We start from the raw sequence: 18,559 nt of genomic DNA, 5'->3' as shown, positions 1-18,559 counted from the left end.
GGCACTCAGGCGCCTTTCCATCCCCTCGCACTGCTCACGAATACAATGGATTTCCTGGCTCCACCAGTACAGCCTAGGCGACCGACTGTATGTTGCCTTGCGGATTTGCTCCATTGTTTCGCTGCAGGCGGCCGACAAGCTGTTCATCAACAGCTGAGGGGAGTCTGCCTCTGGAAAGCCATTGGCGGAAAGCGCCAGTCTGAAGCTGGTCGGGTTGAATTGACCAGTCTTGTACCTGATCCCGGCGCACAAGACCGCTCCACTGCTCGCAGGGACGTTGCAGGAAGGCCGCTGATGATGTTGTTGCTGCCCACCCTGCTGCAGAACAAACTCCACGTACCGGTGGTCGCTTCCCGAGTACCCGTGGCAGACCCGCCAGAAGTTAGGGCGTGCGAGAGAAGAACTCGAAAAGGACACGTCGACAATGCTCTCGCGAGCCACTCCATTCCCGCGGAAGGTGGGCTCGCTGCCGCGGTTAAGCGTTGCGAAACCCAGCTGGTCCATCGCTCCCTGGAGAATCTCCCCTCTTCTTGTGGTCCGAGCACAGCCCCACTCCTGACTCCACGCGTTGAAATCGCACGCCACAACCGCCGTCGCGTGTCCCGCCGCAGCCATCTGCACCGCTCCGATGTACTCGGTGAAGTCCGAGAGACCTATGCTCGGGGGGGCGTAGCAGCTAGCAAAGGCTACTCCGGCTATGGTGGCCACCACCAAGCCCGGCACAATGCTTCCCCATAGCCTCTGGATCGGGTACTCTCCTGTCGCGATTACCGCCACGCTGTGGTCGTCATCGACCGCCCAGTTCGGATTGCTCCTCGGAACCCTGTACAACTCGCAAGCTACTACGACTTGTACCACGGCCTCCCTAGCCCGCTGTAGCATCAGGTCCTGCGCTACCTGTCTGCGCCCGAGGTTGACTTGCAGGACCTTTAGACCCGGGTGCAGGACGGGTGTCCTACCCGGTGCGGGCCCTTGCACACTGCACAGCAGACCGCTGCCGTGCAGACTCGAGCCAGGTGGCCCGGTTGGCCGCAACGGATGCAGTGCGTCGACAGGTCTTGCTCGCTCTTGCATTGATGCCGCTGGTGTCCGGGCTCCAGACACTTGAAGCATCGCAGCTGTCCCCGAGTCAGTGGAGTCAATCGTGTCGCCAGACACGAGGTGTGCAAGACTCGCACACGCTGTTGGTGCATTCGCTCCGCTGTCTTGGCCGACATCCGCACGTACGCCGTCTGCGTGCCGTTCCACGCCTTCACGAGATGCACGGCGGATTCGCTCACCGATTCCGAGCTGGTTGTCTACACCGCCGTCGCCACATCCGACGCCACCGCTAAAGGGTCGACCTCTTCGAGACGAACCTCCACGGTCTCCGTCACCAGATAGATGGTGGCCGGAGCTGCAGACTGTGCAAAGACCTCCTGCACTCGTTGCAGGATTTCCTCAGCATTGGCGCCGTATTGCAGGTCCATAACCAGCCGATCCCGCATCGTTCTCCGTCCTACTCCTAGCTTCGCCTGATCTTCGGCCAATGACGATGCGCTGCGTATCAGCTGATACTCGTCGGTCCACGACTGTCCCTCCCCTGGGGCGACCTCTATAGCGTCCAGCTTCTTTTTCGCCAACTGCCTACGTGGCGCAGGTTGTGGGCGCGACTTTGCCTGCTGCTGTTGTTGCTGCTGCTGCGGCTTCTGTGTTGCCTTACGGGGCCCCACCACAGTCCATGTACCGCCCTGTGTCGCCTGCATGCCGGATGTCTCGGCGGCCACGCTGGCATAAGTCATCCGCCGCTGCTGCTGTTGTTGTTGCTGCTGCAGCGGTTGCTGTTGGGAGCTCTGCATTGGCCTCTGCTTTGGCGGAAGCCGTTGCTGTTGCTGCTTCTGCGGCCTCTGTGGCTGCTGCATCACAGCTGACTGCACATGCTGTTGCGGTTGCAGAGCCTGGTTACCGCCACAACCCAGCATCTGTGCCAGCAGCTTCTGGTGGCACGCAGTCTCCTTTTCCAGCTCGCTTCGGAGACGCTGCGTATCATCGTACCACTGGCGGGCCTGGTCCTTGTTCCACTGTAGTTCCTGGTGGAATTTCTCCTGAGCCAACTTGAACTCCTCGCGGGCCAGCTTTCGCTCCTCCCGGGCCATGTCTTCGTTCGTTCGCAGCTCCGCCATGTCGGGGTTCGCCGACTTCGAGGCCAACGCCGAAGCTCTAGTGAGCATTACTTTCGACTCCATAGTCGAAAGGGACCTCCCCGGTCTTTCCTCGGCAGACTCCGACCGAGGACGCGAGGCGCGGCTTGTCGCCATTTTTTGAAGCCCCGCTTCAACTCTCCCTCACGGGAGTACGCCAACAGCAGGCTTGCTCGAAAATGCACAAAAAGAAATTATTTCATTGAATAAAATAATATAAAATAATAATAAAAATGTTATACGGGTGCGCCTCTTGCTCCAACGCTGAAATCCCCGCCTGTCGGTATGCAACCCGCATACACCGGTCCGGGTTCGCGGCTGATACCAACGTTGATGTCTCCAAGCGTTACGAGTTGTTGTCTACGCTTTGGAGTTCTGCTATCGCCCGCCAGGTGGCGCCACACGCAAAAGCTCCTGCCGATCCCGTAAGATGGCGCTGCTCGGTGTCTCCGCTAAAGCTCAGCTGCGTTGTCAGCGTTGACGTGTCACTCGAACGCACATCCACACGCGACGACACACCTGACGCCGCTTGCGCCAATTTTTCACCCACTGTTTTATGCAGTATTCGGCTAATTCCTAACTATCACCGTTCATAAAACCGTTTATCGGTGCCGACACTTTGTTATTACAACGCCACTTTATGTTTTTAATTGCCGTTTCGGTGTCTTTTCAGCACTTTACTGCTCCCATACAAAATGTATGGGGAGACTTTCAACGCAATTTCCTGTTTCAATCTTATATCGCCATATGCGTGTGGCGTGACACTCAGGATCTCACGCGAGCTAAAATCGTAAATTCTTTCGCGTCGCGTGTGCTGCGTTTTTTTTTGCGTAATCTACGAAGAGACGATGACTGATCCCGTACCAGTAGCCGAGATCATGCCGAAGCAAGAAGATACAGAAAGCACAAAATCAGTCGCTAAAATCCGTTTCCCAGATTTCGACCACGTAGACATTGAAACCTGGTTCGTGTGCTTAGAAGCAGCATTCTACGTGAACAGCGTGCTTTCGGATGTAGTTCAAACGAGAGTTTTTCACACCTTCTAAAAGAATTTGAAGATATTACCGTTCTCGACAACAAGCGCAAACCGGTCAACACAAACGTTAGGCATCAAATTATTACCACCGGCCCACCTGTCTTCTGTCGCCCTCGTCGTTTGGACCCAGAAAGATTGCGCGAAGCAAAAACGGAATTCGATTTCTTGGTAAAAAATGGTATTTGCAAACCATCTAAGAGCTGTTGGGCACGCCCTTTGCACCTTGTTAAAAAACCGGACGGGAAGTGGAGACCCTGTGGGGATTACAGGAGCCTAAATGCAATTACCGTGCCTGATCGTTACCCCGTTCCCCACATCCAAGATTTTTCAACGATATTGTTCAACAAAAAAATATTTTCATGCATTGATCTGCAACGTGCATACCACCAAATCCCCGTCGCTCCCGAAGATATACCGAAAACCGCAATTGCAACACTATTCGGGTTATTTGAATTCAATTTCATGACGTTTGGCCTTCGAAACGCGGGTCAAACCTTGCAACGGCACTTGCATTCCATCCTTGGGGAGTTAGATTTCGTTTTTCCTTATGTGGATGATCTATGCGTCGCATCGGAAGACGAAAAACAACACCGGAAACATTTACGAATGGTATTCGAACGCCTACGACAAAACGGACTAACCATTAATCCCGAAAAAAGCCAAATTGGTCGTACAGATGTCGAATTTCTCGGTCATCATATAAGCGCAGAAGGCATTAAACCGAAACCAAGTAAAGTGCAGGCAATTCTCGACTTCCCGAAACCAGTCGTGGCCAGACAAATGAAACGTTTCCTTGGCACTATAAATTTTTACCGTCGTTTTATATCGCACGCAGCTGAAAGCCAACACATTTTACACGCTATGATAAACGGTAACATTAAAAACGACTCAACGTTACTTATATGGGATGAAAATAGCACGAAAGCTTTCGAAAAATGCAAACACGACCTAGCACACGCAGCATTGTTAGCACATCCTTCGCCAAATGCAAAGCTCGCCTTAGATGTTGATGCTTCCAGTCAAGCTATAGGAGCTGCACTCAACCAACTAACCGCCAAAGGTATCGAACCACTAGCTTTCTTCTCAAAGAAATTAACGCCCGCATTACAGAAGACAAGCACATACGACCGCGAACTGTATGCTATTTACGAATCAATCAAGCACTTCAAGGACCTTTTGGAAGCTCGCGAATTTATAGTGTACACCGATCACAAGCCACTAACTACAGCATTCCACAAAAAACTTGAAAATGCCAACCCCACGCAACAACGAAGACTGCTTTTTATCAGTGAATACACCACCGACATACGACACGTTGCCGGCAAACACAACCTGGTTGCAGACATGCTAAGCCGAATCGATTCCATTAGCGCACAGATCGATTATCACCACATCGCTGAAGCACAACAAACCGATAACGAACTACAAGAGTATTTAACAAAACCTCCGAAAACAACCGCATTGATATTGAAAGCACTAACCATACCGAACTCTACTAAACCGATCTTTTGCGACATTTCGACAGGAAAAATTCGACCCTTCGTTCCTAAAACACACAGAGCACTGATCATCTTTAAACTACACAACTTGTCGCATCCCGGGATAAGAGGAACAACTGATTTGGTATCGCAACGTTTTGTATGGCCATCGATACGAAAGGAGTGCAAAGCGTTTGTGGAAAGATGTATTGAATGCCAAAAAAACAAAATCACACGCCACAACAAGTCGCCCATCATCACTATAGCCACACCGAACGCGCGTTTCACACACGTGCATATGGATTTAATCGGCCCACTACCACCATCAGAAGGAAATGCGTACTGTTTGACAATTATCGACAAATTTACGCGTTGGCCTGAGGTTGTACCTATCCCGAACATTACCGCCGAGACCGTTGCACGAGCCTTCATCACCGGATGGATATCAAGATTTGGTGTTCCTGCTAAAGTTACGACCGACCTAGGTAGACAATTCGAATCGGAGTTGTTTCGCTCGCTGTCCTCAACTCTAGGTATCGACCACCTTAGAACAACACCTTACCACCCCCAATCCAACGGCCAGATAGAAAGAATGCACCGCCAGTTGAAAACCGCGATCCTTTGCCACAAAAATTCACGATGGACCGAATCACTGCCAATCGTGCTACTTGGTATGCGTTCCAGCATAAAAGAAGATATTGGCGCAACTACTGCAGAGCTCACTTATGGAACGACACTACGACTGCCTGGTGAATTTTTCGACGAAACAAAGACGACATTAAATGCGACACCCGTCTTCGTAGCGAACCTTAAGCAAACCATGGCATCACTGAAACCACCGCCGCAATCGAATCACAACACGAGGGAAAAGACGTACATCCAAAAACAGCTGCAATCATGTTCCCACGTTTTTGTTCGCATCGACGCCGTGAAACCTGCCTTAACTCCACCTTATGATGGTCCGTTCAAGGTGTTAAAACGTAATAAAAAATCTTTTATTTTAGACATCAAAGGTAGGAAGTGCGAAATCTCCATCGACCGCCTCAAAACAGCCATCTATGACGAAAAGCCAGTGATCCTACAGACCGACCCACCCAAAGAGGCTAACGAAGGAACGACCAAACACCCTGATGGAAAGCCTGCCGACCCAATCGATCCTCGAAGACCTGTCCAGCAGACGCGATATGGCAGAAAAATTTATCTTCCTGATAAATTTTAAATGAAGGGGGAAGTGATGTGGCGTGACACTCAGGATCTCACGCGAGCTACCTGCGAGTAGCAAACTAGATAGCGTAAACTATCACCCGATCGTAACGATCCCGTTCGGATAATCCCGAACGGAACAAACTGCACTACCGTGCATCCAATAAAGCAAGACGAAGCTCTCTTCTATTTTTCGACTGAAAACCCAACGGACGTAAGTTTTTGATCTTCCGCAACATCCGAAGCTATATTAGTACCCCATATGCGGCTAAAGTGCACTATGATAAAACATTTAAAACATTTTTCCGTCCTTTTTCTGTTTTTTTAACACGATATTTTCCGCTTTTAACAGGAGCGTCGTGGAGGCACGTCCGATCGCTGCAACTGACAGCTGTCAACAGGGATAACTGGCTTTTTTTTTGAAGAGAAGTGCTTGTTTATTTCAGGTGAGTTTTACAAATATAAGGATATTCGCAAGCCCCACCCTACTAACAAGCCCACCCAGCCCAGCCTACCCGCGAGGGATCAGCTGGGGGGACCCTACTGCCTTTATGGGCGTTTGCGTCTCCTGTTGGCGTGTCGGCCAATTCGTTTCGATTTCCAGCCCAATCTTGTCGCATCTCATAATAAGATGGGCGTTCACGCCTCTTTTGTGTCTCCCTGTGTTTTGTGTCGGCCTTGTTTCATCATTTCCCGACCCTGTATGCCTAGGTCTAATGGGCGTTCGCGCCTCTTCTTGCCTCAGCGGCCTTTATTGTTCTATTGCCTTAGTGGCATTGATGGATTCGTCCTCTGCGAACGCCCCAACCCCGAATAGGGCCCACAGGAAGTCTGTGCATGTGGGCGTCTCGCTCTCCTCCAGCCTGCACGATGTCGACGTACGTTGTCGCGAACACGTCTTTGCCGCTCATCGCGCTCCACGATCTCCACCGCACTGAGGGGCGTCCCGTCCGGGTGCGTTGGGGGTGGAGGCTCACTTCTCGCCAGGCGGCGCTCCACCGTCAATTGGCGTCGCGCCGCGTTGCGCCAGTCGTTACGTGCCGCAACCACCACATCGTGTGCCGCATCAAGCCGTCGGGCCGCAGCAACCATGTCCTCGTTGGCACTCGTCTCCCGCTCCACGTACCAATCCTGTTGGAGTGCGGTAGTGATGCGCCGGGCCATCTCGCATATGGCGCTCCAGTTCTCCCGGCTGCTTAGCAGGAACGACTGGAAGCTGTCCGGCGAGACGATGGCCGCATCGCCTTCGCCTAGCACCTCCATCCGCACATCTGCGAAGCGCGGACAGTCAAAGAAGGCATGCGCCGCCGACTCAACAACTCCCGGGCACCGCACGCAGTCCGGTGAGGGGGTGAATCGCTGCACATGCAGATACTCGAGAAAGAAGCCGTGGCCCGAGAGAACCTGGGCGAGATGGAACGTCATCTCCCCAAACCGACGGTTCTTCCACCCTTTAATGTCCGGGATCACCCGGTGCGCCCATGCCGTGAATCGGCTCGCTGATGCTAGCTCGTCCCATTCGTCCAGCCACAGGCGCAGAGTGGCAGCGCGCTCCTCCATGCGCAACAGGCTCAACGGAGTCCCGGTCGCCTGATGCTGATGGTAACATCGAGCATCCTCCCCAATCTGCAGGCAGATTGGGATGACACTTGCCAGGACCGTGGCGACCTCATACCTCACCGATATGAATGTCCTGGCGACCGGCCTCGCGCAATGCGCCTGAACCTGCTGCAGCATCCGCCTGCATCGCCTGGTGTTGATGGCCTAGTGCCACACCGGAGCAGCATAACGCAGCGTCGAGTCCACCACCGAGGACAGCAGTCGCCGCTTCGCTCCCTTGGGGCCCCCGTGATTCTGCATAAGGCGGGTGACTCCCTTCGCCGCACGGAGTGCCTTTGCCGAGGCATACTCGACGTGCGGGGTCCACTGCAGGTGATCATGCAGAATCATGCCCAGGTACTTCAGGGACCTCGTCAGCTGTCGCTCCAGTCCCTCGATGGCGACCGTGGGCTGCTCGTAGCCCTGCCGCATGGTGGACACCATGATGAGCTCAGTTTTGGCCGGATGCAGATGACGCTCTGCCATCCACGTTCCGATCATAAGGATCACCTGCTGCGCCAGATCAGCCGCCGCCTGCGGCGTCGTGCCGCCCGCCAGCACCACCGTCCTTGAACCCAATCGCCTCGACTCCGTCCGGGAACGCCAGCCGCAGGACTCCGTCTTACATTGTGTTCCACAATGTGGGGCCGACAATGGAGCCCTGCGGAACGCGTGCCGACACCTGCCTACGAACCGGTCCTTCGCTGGTCTCGTAGACCAGCTCGCGCTCGGAGAAGTAGCTGCGCAGTATTCTCCTCAGCGCGGCCGGAACGTGCTTCTCCTCCAAGGCCGCAGCGATCGCCCTCCAGCTCGCCGTGTTAAAGGCGTTCTGGACAACTGCCACCATCAGACACCGAGGATCGCGTCCGTTCGTCCGGTGAAACGACCGCGCGAACTCGCCCCGCTCGACGACCCGCTGGATGGCCTGGACCGTCGACCTCCCGCGCGACGAAAGCCGTACTGCTCCGGCGACAGCTGAGGGGCACTGCTGTCCTCCAAATGATCGTTGAGGCGGTCCAAAACGCACCTCTCGAACATTTTCGGGACTGCTCCCTCAATGAGCAGCGGTCGACACGCCGAAGGATCGCCCGGTGGCTTGCCCGGTTTGGGCACCAGCACCAGTCTCGCTTCCTTCCAGGCTTTCGGGAACTTCCCTCGCGCCAGCAGATCGTTGAACACCAGGACGTACGTCGCCGGGTGCTCTCTGACTGCGGCTTTCACCGCCGCGTTTGGAATTTCATCCAGTCCGGGGGCCTTGGAAGGAGCCATCCTGTCCGCAATCGCCAATACCTCCGCCTCGGTGACGGGTCGCAACACCTCCTCGTCGTCCGCTCGCTCGATGGCTGGCCACTCGAAGGCAGGATGAGCCGGGAAGAGCGCGTCCACGATCGGCTCCAGTACCGCTCGGTCGGTCTCAGGCGGGGTGCGGCCACGCAGCTTGGCCATCACCACCTTGTAGCCCAGACCGAACACATCATTGCTGACTGCGTCGATCAACTCCTGGAGCTTCTCGTTCTGGCTCTCCTGAATCGCCCGTTGCAGCTGCCTGCGGAGATCATGCAGACGAGCCGTCGCCACATCACGGTCCGCTGGCTCCGAGGCAGCACCTAGCAGCTCCTCAGCCACCTCGCACTCCCGACGCATGATGCTCAGCTCCGGGGTCCACCAGTAGAGTCTCGGCGGCTGGTGATGTTTCGCCGTGCCCACCCTCTCGATGGTGGCATCGCAAACTCGGGTTAACGCTCCAACTAGCGCCTCGGACGTGTCAGCTTCTGCGAAGCGACAGTGAACGAGCGCGGTCTGGTAACCCTCGCTGCTGAAGAGGGAGGTCTTCCACCGAGTCCCGGAGTGCGTCGCGACTCCCGATGTCCTGGTCGTTTGCGACGGCTGATGCTGCTGTTGACGCCTGTGACGATCGACCCGTACACCTGGTATGCCGACGGTGAACTGGACGTATCGATGATCACTGTGGGTGAACTTAAAACTCACCCCCCAGGGCTCCGGCAATGCGATTGACGCACTCGCAAACGAAACGTCAACGATGCTCTCACGCGCAAACCCGTTGCCATTAAACGTGGGCACGTTGCCGCGGTTCAGTACGTCCAGCTGCAGGTGTTGAACGGCGCCCATGAGTGTGTGCCCCCGCGATGTTGTGCGGGCACAACCCCACTCCTCGTTCCAAGCATTCAGGTCTCCGGCGAGCACGATGTTCTGGTGACCTACGAGCGCCAACTCCACCGCCTCGAGATAGGCGCCGAAGTCCGAAGGCCCGATGCTCGGCGATGCGTAGCAGCTGGCGAAGTTGACACCTGCCACTGTGGCCACCACCAGCCCGGGATGGACACTTCCCCACAGGCGTTGAATGGGGTAAGCTCCGGTGGCGATCACCGCCACACTCTGCTCCTCGTCCACCGCCCATCTGCCATTGTCTCGAGGCGGCTTATACAGCTCGCATGCGATGACCACGTCCACCCGCTGTTCCCGTGCCGTCTGCAGCATCAGGTCCTGCGCTACCCGGCTGCCCCCGAGGTTGACCTGCAGGACCTTTAATCCTTCCGGGTGCAGGACGGATGTCCTACCCGGTGCGGACCCTTGCACACGGCACAGCAGACCGCTGCCGTGCAAGCTCGAGCCAGGTGGCCCGATTGGCCGCAACGGATGCAGTGCGTCGATCGGTCCGTATCGCTCTTGCACCGATGCCGCAGGTGTCCGTGCTCCAGACACTTGAAGCACCGCAGCTGGCCCCGCGTCGGTGGTGTCAATTGTGTCGCCAGGCACGAGGTGTGCAACACTCGCACACGCTGCTGATGGATCCGCTCCGCCGCCTTGACCGACATCCGGACGTACGCCGTCTGCGTGCCGTTCCACGCCTTCACGAGATGCACGGCGGATTCGCTCACTGACTCCGAGCTGATGGTTTTCACCGCCGTCGCCACATCCGATGCCACCGCTAAAGGGTCGACCTCATCAAGGCGGACCTCCACCGTCTCCGTCAACAAGTGGGTGGTGGCCGGAGCTGCAGCCTGCGCACAGACCTCCTGCACTCGTTGCAGGATTTCCTCCACGTTGACGCCGTCCTGCAGGTCCATTACCAGCCGATCACGCGTTGTTCGTCGTCCGACTCCGAGTTTGGCTTGATCGTCAGCCAATGACGGAGCACTGCGAATCAACTGGCATACGTCGGTCCACGACTGTCCCTCCCCTGGGGCGACCTCTATCGCATCGGGCTTCTTCTTCGTCGGCTGTTTCGTCGCAAGTTGCGAGCGCGACTTTGCCGGCTGCTGCTGTTGCTGCTGTTGTTGCTGCGGCGGCGGCTTCGGCAATGCCCTACGGGCCCCCACCACCGTCCATGCGCCACCCTACGTCGCCTGTGCACCAGTTGCTTCAGCTGCCACGTTTGCATATGACGATCGCTGTTGCTGCTGTTGTTGTTGCTGCTGCTGCGATTGCTGCTGAGCAGGGCTACGCGTTGGCCCCTGCGCCTGTTGTGGCCGTTGCTGTTGTTTCTGCAGCCGTTGTGGCTGCTGCTGCATCAAAGATGACTGCTCCTGCAGCTGCGATTGCAGTGCCTGGTTGCCGCCACAACCAAGCATCAGCGCCAACAGCTCCTGGTGGCTTGCCGTCTCCTTTTCTAGCTCCTTTCGGAGACGTTGAGTCTCCTCGTGCCACTGACGAGCCTGTTACTTGTTCCATTGCAACTCGTCTTTGAACTGCTGCTGAGCCACCTTCATCTCCTCCCGGGCCAGCTTTCACTCTTCACGGACCATGTTTTCGTTGGGCTCAGATCGCTGTCGCAGCATTACCAGCTCCTGCTGCAGTTCTTTGACCATTGCGCGCATTTGCTCATTGGCGAGCGTCATTTCGCCAAGGAGTTTTTGCAGCTCCACCATGTCAGCGTTCGTCGACTTAGAGGCCAGCGACGAAGCTCTGGTCAGCATAACTTTCGGCTCCATAGCCGAATGGGACCTCCCTTTCCTCAGTAGACTCCGACCGAGGACGTGATGTTCGGTTTGTCGCCATTTTGAAGCCCAAGCAGGCCTTGGTGGTCAGGGGGAGTGTTTCCCTGCTTGTAGACGCCTTTCCGTATTTTTCCCAGTCGTTCCCGAAATTTTCCCGCGATTTCCAGCAAAATTCGGAAATTCGAGCAGTTTCAAGCTCGAATAAACTGGTCGAATCGAGCAGATTCGAGCTGCCGACTAGCCCCCACCGCTTCCTCGAATTTTCCGCACACTTTATGGAATTCGAGTAGTTTTCGAGAAGAAACTGTCGATTCGAAAATTTGTCTGGTGGGGACTGCTCACCTTCCAAAATTCGTCAGCTGGGCCGTACCACAATGTCACCGAAATGTCAAAAAATAATTTCGCAATTTTCACCAACCACTGTTGTTGTTGTTGTATGGAGTCTTTTGCGCTATTTTGCCTCTCCGAATTTCGGGCCGAATTTCGCCGGCAAACACTGTCTATCACTATAAATCGCTTTAATAGCGTCCAATATCGCTTTTTCACAACAAACCGCACCGAAAAAGGTCTATTTTACCCGTTTTTATGGCAAAAATAGTTCCCCATACAAAATGTATGGGAAATGTTTTTATGCTTTTTTTGGCCACTAGTGAACCGATTTGGACGCGGTTTTCACTCAAATCCTTTAAAACGCACTCTTATTAACGTAATGTGGCTGAATAATCGTCTCGAACCGGTATTATTGCACCTATTTTCACAATCGCACACATGAGCAAACAAACCACGTCTGAGCTGCTCGACTGCTCGAATGTCACCCCAGGGTTAACTGGCTTTTTTGTTTTTTACATCGTGGAAAATCTTCTTAGATACGGGCGAGACCGCATGCCGGATTCCTACCGACTAAACCCCACGATGTACGCAGCCCTCATCTCCCTCACATTTGGCCGCGAAGCTTGTTGAGGGATGGGGTCTGGCTCTTATAACGGGCATTAACGCTCGGACCCTTTTTTCCGCTTGTAGCCATCCAAATGTCGCTGTAGAAGACGATGACTTCGCTGAGGTGGTACTGTCGTACCGCGCCGAGATGAACGCGACGATCCTTAACGCCCCGACGTTGTGGCAGCAGTGACGGCCGCTTGCTCGTCGGACGCCATGGACTGCCGTCGCGATGCGTCACTGCTGCTCTCCGCGGGGTTGAACAGCTGCGCCAGCGAGTGATCCTGCTCCTGTTGCTCCTGATGCTCGTTCTGCTGTTGCTGCATCCGCCGGACCCGTGCACGGTATCGTCGCATTCGCTCCCTCACGATGGCACGCCTGGCCAGGATCACCAGCGTCGGTGGTGATGCGGGAGGGGCAGCGCGTAGTCGCTCCTCTCGGGCAAGGGCGCGGGCACGTTGTCGCGCTTCGTTCCGCCGCTGGTTTCGAGCAGTCAACATGGCCTGACGAATTGCCGGATCCTCCGGCTGACTGCTGGCAGCATTGGCGGCCGCCAGGTTGGCACGCTCCTCGTTCCACTGCCGTTGAAGCACCGATGTCACGTGTGTGGCTAGCTCCGTGAGGGTGCTCCAGGAAGCCTGGTCCCGAAGGAGGTACCCGACCAGGTTGTCCGGGCTGAGGTCCGCGAAGTCACCTCCACTCAGGAACCGTTGGCGGTAGGCAGCAAACGCCGGGCAACGAAACACAGCATGCTCCGCCGTGTCCGCCTCTTCGGAGCAACGAGGACATTCCGGGGACGAAGCATACTTCTGGTGGCACAGGTAGTCCCGGAAGAATCCGTGACCGGACAGGACCTGCGCCAACGAAAAGTTCACCTCTCCATGGTTCCGCGAGTGCCATGGCCGGATGTTGGGGATGAGCGGCTTGGAGGACGTCGCGAAGCTGCTCGATCTCCGCAGACCACCAGTACAGGTGCAGACGAATACGGTATGATGGGGCCTTAACCCGCACTATGATCTCGTCGCACGCTCGCGTCAGTCCTGCCACAAGATTCTCCGGCGTTGGAGTGGCTTCCGAGAAGCGGGCTGCCTCCAACGCAATCTTGAACGCCTCTGGCTGGAACTGGCACGTTTTTCACATGACGCCCGAACGTCTTGCAGCCGTCGCACTACGAGATGGATCGGCCTGACCCCGCCTGGTGCCATCGCTGGTGGTTGCGCCGACGGTGTAGCGAATGTAGCGATGGTCGCTAGCTGACGCTTGGTCCATCACCCGCCACTCGCTGTGGGAAGCAATCGCTGAGCTCGCGAAGGATACGTCGACCACGCTCTCGCTGGCTACTCCATTCCCCACGAACGTTGGTCGCTGGCCACGATTCAGCAGCGCAAGGTCCAGGAGATTTGTATTTGCCAGCAGCTCCACCCCCTTGTCCTTGGTGCGAGCGCTCCCCCAGTCCTGATGCCAGGCGTTAAAGTCCCCCGCAACCACGACGTGCGTGTGGGAACTGGCCTCGACGTACACCGCACCCAGGAACGCTGCGAAGCCGTCGGCGGAAAGGCTCGGGGAAGCGTAGCAGCTAACGAACGTTATTCCCCGACATCTGCAGCAACCATTCCGGGCACGAAACTGCCCCAGACGCGCTGAATGGGACGCATGTCGGTGATGAGCAGCTGGCTCATGTCGCACACCACTCGCACCTGGGCCTTGTCAACCAGGCACTTTTCGATGGCCGCCTTAACTGCAGACCCATCTACTCCTGGCCGCAGATACTGGGACAAGGTGTGATCATCCACCCGTCTTGCACGGGCCACATCCTTGTCCACTTCGGTTTGCTGCTGAATGCTCGCGTACATTTCCAGGTACGTAGCTCCCTTCACCGCAGTGACACGAATAATGTCCGGCCGTGGCTTCTTGCGGTGAACCTGGTTCATGGGCTGCTGCTGTGCGCTGCGCTGCTGGTTGAATTGCTGCTGCTGCTGTTTCGGCTGCTGTGGACGGGTTATGCCCCGCTTCAACACCGTGGTCCACTTCTCGTTCGGCGGAACCGGCTACATAGGCTGCTGCTGCTGCTGCTGTTGCTGCTGCTGCTGATATTGTTGCTGCTGTTGCTGCTGCGGCTGCTGCCATTGTTGTTGGAACTGGTGCTGCTGGTGGAATTGCCGCACCTGTGGAGGACTATAAAAGTCTCCTACATGCTGCTGCAGTTGCTGCTGCTGCCGCTGAACTGGTCCCTGCTGCTGCTGCGGTTGCTGCTGCTGCAGCTGCTGCTGTTGTCGCTGCTGCTGCTGCTGCTGTTGCTGTTTCGCTGGCTGCTGCTTCGCTGGCTGCTGCTGCTGCTGCTGTTTCGCTGGCTGGTGCTGCTGTCGCTGCTGCTGCTACGTTGGCTGCTGCTGCTGCTGCCGTGCCTTCTTCTGCTGCACCCGCCAACCACCACGGCTACGCCTGCCTTTGGCTGGCAATGGCGCGGGAACTGAGGAAGTAGTTAGCGGTGTATGCTGCTCGTGCATGGTGACCACCCCGTGTACCTTGTCGGTACATCTCAAGCTCCTTGCGCGTGCTGGAGAGCTCAGCAATGAGCTCCGTCAGCTGCGCTGTCATGCGGCTCATGTTGGCCTGCATGGCGGCAACCTGCTCGTCGCGGCTCTTCAGTTGCTCGAGCAACGCCACGGCAACTTCCACCTGCGTCGCGCGCGCCGGCGAAGATGAGGCTGTCTCCTCCAGCTGCTCCTCCCTTTCTGAGTCCGCCACTACCGTGCAGTCCAGGCCGTCCTCGTCCTCGTCGCTCGATGTGCTTGCCATCTCGACCTGTACAGGGGACTGCAGGGGGTCCCGTGACACATCGAGTCGCTGCACCACAACGGCTAAGTCCACCGTTGTTCGCGATACGGAGACAGACCGTGTCCGTGATCGCAGAACCCTCTGCGTTGGGGGTTGGGCCGCCATGCTGAGCTTGTGAGCCGGGCCACTAACTCCAAGAAAGAGGCATTAGAAACGGAAAAACAACTTACCGGAGAGGTTTTTCCGCCCTGGCGAGGTGAGGGAAGATGGTAGGGTGGCGGAGGGGTGCTCGTTGGACTCGTCTCGCCGAGCTGCTTCTTTTGATACCCCACTTGATGGGGTGGCGATGAAATTTTCCAATCGCGGAAATTCGAGCAGTTTCGAGTTGGTCGAAAACTCGTCGAACACGAGCAGATTCGAGCTGCCGCCTAACCCCCCCGGCTTTCCCGAATTTTCCCGCACACTTTCTTAATTCGAGCAGTTCTCGAGCAGAAACCGTCGATTCAAAAATTTGTTCCTTGGGAACTACTCGCCTTACAATTTTTGCCTCTTGGGCCGTCCCGGGTTGTCACAAAATGTCAAAAAATAACTTTCGCGATTTTTGCTACTTTTTTGCACTGAACGTATTAAATGCACTAAAACAAGCACAACGGTGCAAACCACAGGCAAATCGGAAAAAAACTCGCAAAGTTATTCTTTGGACGCGGAGTTGAACGCGTTGCGGACGTCCAAGGCGACCACCATCAGGCAGCGGTTGTCTCGTTGGTTCGTCCGGCGAAAGAACATGGCCGTCCTTTCAGCCTCGACAACCCGCTGGATCGCACTGATGGTGGATCGCCCCTTCCGGAAGCCGTACTGGTGCTCCGATAGCCGTGGAGCGTCGGGATCCTCGAGGTGGACGTTGAGTCGGGACAGGATCAGGCGCTCCAACACCTTGCCGAGTGCGTCGAGCATGCACCACGGCCGGTACGAGGAGCTTTCCCCGGGAGGTTTGCCTGGCTTGGGCAGCAGCACCAGGCGCAGCCGCTTCCACGGCTCAGGAAACGTGTCACGATCCAGGCAATCCTGGTAAAGGCGGCGAAAAACCTCCGGGTACTCCCTGATCGCTGTCCTCCCGGCTGCGTTGGGGATCCCGTCCGGACCCGGCGCCTTCCGGTTGGCCATGCAGCCCACGATATCCAGCAGCTCGCTCGTGGCGACAGGCGTCAGCGACTGCCCGTCCTCGGTGTCCTCCACTGCCGGCCAGACGACAGGTGGATGAGTCGGGAACAGGTCCGCGGAGATGCGCTGCAGCTCCTCTCTGTCTGTCTCCGGTGGCACGAAGCTACCACGGAGCCGAGACATGACAGCACGGTAACCTGCCCCGAACTCGTTCTCCTCCGCCCAAAGTTATTCTTGTTTTTGCATTTATTGACGTGCCTCGAACAACACGTGCTCCAGCGGTAGCACCACTCGCACTTTTGCCGACACTATTTTCCGCAATTCTTCACCGATTTTCGCCCGGTTTTCGGCTAAAGGCAGCTCACGGGAACAAAACTAACGTTTTCCACCACTTCCGGTCCGTTTGGACCGGATTTTTACGCAAACTCGTGACACACACACTGTTGTTGTTGTTGTTGTTGTTGTTGTTGTTATAAACCCTTGCGCAAGTTTGCCACACCGTATTTCACGCTAATTTTCGCCGGCAAACACTGTTTATCGACTGATATTTGTTTATTGGCACCTGATTATAGGTTTTCAACGCAAACCGCGTTAAAAATGGCCTATTGAGAACGTTTTTGTGGCGGAAATAGTTCGCCATACAAAATGTATGGGGGAATGTTTATACTTATTTTCCGCGTTATCGCACCGATTTTTACGCGGTTTTCACTCGTTTGACTTTAAGCGTACTCTTATCAAGGATTTATAACCAGATTCCAGTCTATTTAAAGGATTTTTGCACCAATATTTTCGTTCTCACTGCGGAGCAAACACACTATGACCATTCTGCTCGACTGCTCGAATGTCACTCCAGGGATAACTGGCTTTTTTTGAGAATACAAGGTCTTGTATATTGCAATACAAATAGTTTATTACAAGACCTCTCCACGCCCATCACCCCGTTCACCCGCGTGGGTTTTGTTGTAGTGATGTGTTCTTTTTTTTTACAACGCATCCGTGCACGTAGGCACCTTACTTTTTATTTTTTTTGGAATAATTTCCTCTTTCTCCCCTCTATTTTTCCCTTCTGTTCAAATGCAACGTCTGCAGCTGACGCGACTGCCCCGCTGGGCAACATTCTCCTCCCCGAAACCCTTTCGCTACCGAGAGGAGGTTTCCGCCTCTACGGCTGCCGCAGCTTCGGCCGCCGTGAGGCCGGAGAAGGAGTTGTCCGGCTCCTCCGTTTCACTGTTGGTGTCGCTACTAACCTGCTCCCCGAACAGGTTACCGATGATATTCAGCTGGCTCTCTCGTCGCCGGGCACGCCATCGAGCCACACGCTCGCGAACCGCTGCCCGTCGAGCCTCCGTCGGGGGGGATGGGGGTGGCGATAGCGGATGCCCACCTCGTGCCGCTTCACGTCGTGCGGCAGTGGCCACTCGTCTAGCCGCATTCCGCCGCTGGTTGCGGGCTATTGCCACTGAGTTGTCCCGCTGGGACGGCGCACCATCCTGCGCGGCCAGCATCTCCCGCTCGGCATTCCAGTCATCCTGGAGCTCGCCCGTTATCCGCTGTGCGGCCTCGCACACACGGCTCTACCATTCCGGGCTCTCCAGGAGACAACCGAGGATGTTGTCGGGGGTCACCGGGTCCGACCCGCCCAGGAGGTCTTCGCGCACCGCAGCAAACCGCGGACAGCAGAACACTGCGTGTTCCACCGTCTCAGCCACACCGGGGCAGCGCTGACAGTCCGGGGATGACGTGAAGTCCATGTTGCACAGGTAGTCGCGGAAAAATCCGTGACCGGACAACACCTGTGCCAACTGGAACGTCACGTCTCCATGCTTCCGTGACTGCCATGCTTTGACGTCGGGTACCACTCGGTGCGACCAACGCGTGTACCGGCTGGCCTCTTCGCTCTCGGCGACCGCATCCCACTCGGTCTGCCACATCCGGTAGGTCCGCTCCGGCTCGATGACCCGGACCTGCTCACTGGTACCCGTCCGGTCCTCTTGGTACAGCTGACGGTACACTCGGCTGTCTTCATCGATCAGGCGGCAGATCGGGATCAGCCCGGCCAGCAGCACCGCCGTCTCACCGCGCACCGTCCGTAACGCTCTGCAGACCCGAATCGCCGTCTTCCGCTGTCCTCGACTGACAAGCCGGCGGCATTGTCGTCTTTCTCCGTCATCTCCGTCTTCTCCGGCGTTAGAGCGAGACGGTGGCGGGACATCCAGCTGCTGCTCGTAG

General features: G+C 56.1%; 1 protein-coding gene across 1 annotated transcript; it reads right to left on the bottom strand.

The window, feature by feature from the left end:
* Positions 1-7,661: 7,661 nt before the first annotated feature.
* Positions 7,662-11,356, bottom strand: LOC128307505 (uncharacterized). Its single transcript, XM_053045387.1, has 6 exons — positions 11,300-11,356; positions 10,905-11,134; positions 10,076-10,823; positions 8,898-10,031; positions 8,524-8,846; positions 7,662-8,064 (listed from the first exon to the last, which is right to left on the bottom strand). Exons 1-6 carry the CDS (start codon positions 11,354-11,356, stop codon positions 7,662-7,664), a joined length of 2,895 nt encoding a protein of 964 aa, XP_052901347.1.
* Between the last annotated feature and the right edge of the window lie 7,203 nt (positions 11,357-18,559).

This window comes from Anopheles moucheti (genome assembly GCF_943734755.1).
Source record: "Anopheles moucheti chromosome X unlocalized genomic scaffold, idAnoMoucSN_F20_07 X_unloc_1, whole genome shotgun sequence".
Taxonomy (NCBI): domain Eukaryota; kingdom Metazoa; phylum Arthropoda; class Insecta; order Diptera; family Culicidae; genus Anopheles; species Anopheles moucheti.
The sequence above is the reverse complement of the archived record's forward strand: the minus strand, read 5'-3'. Positions and strand labels throughout refer to the sequence as shown.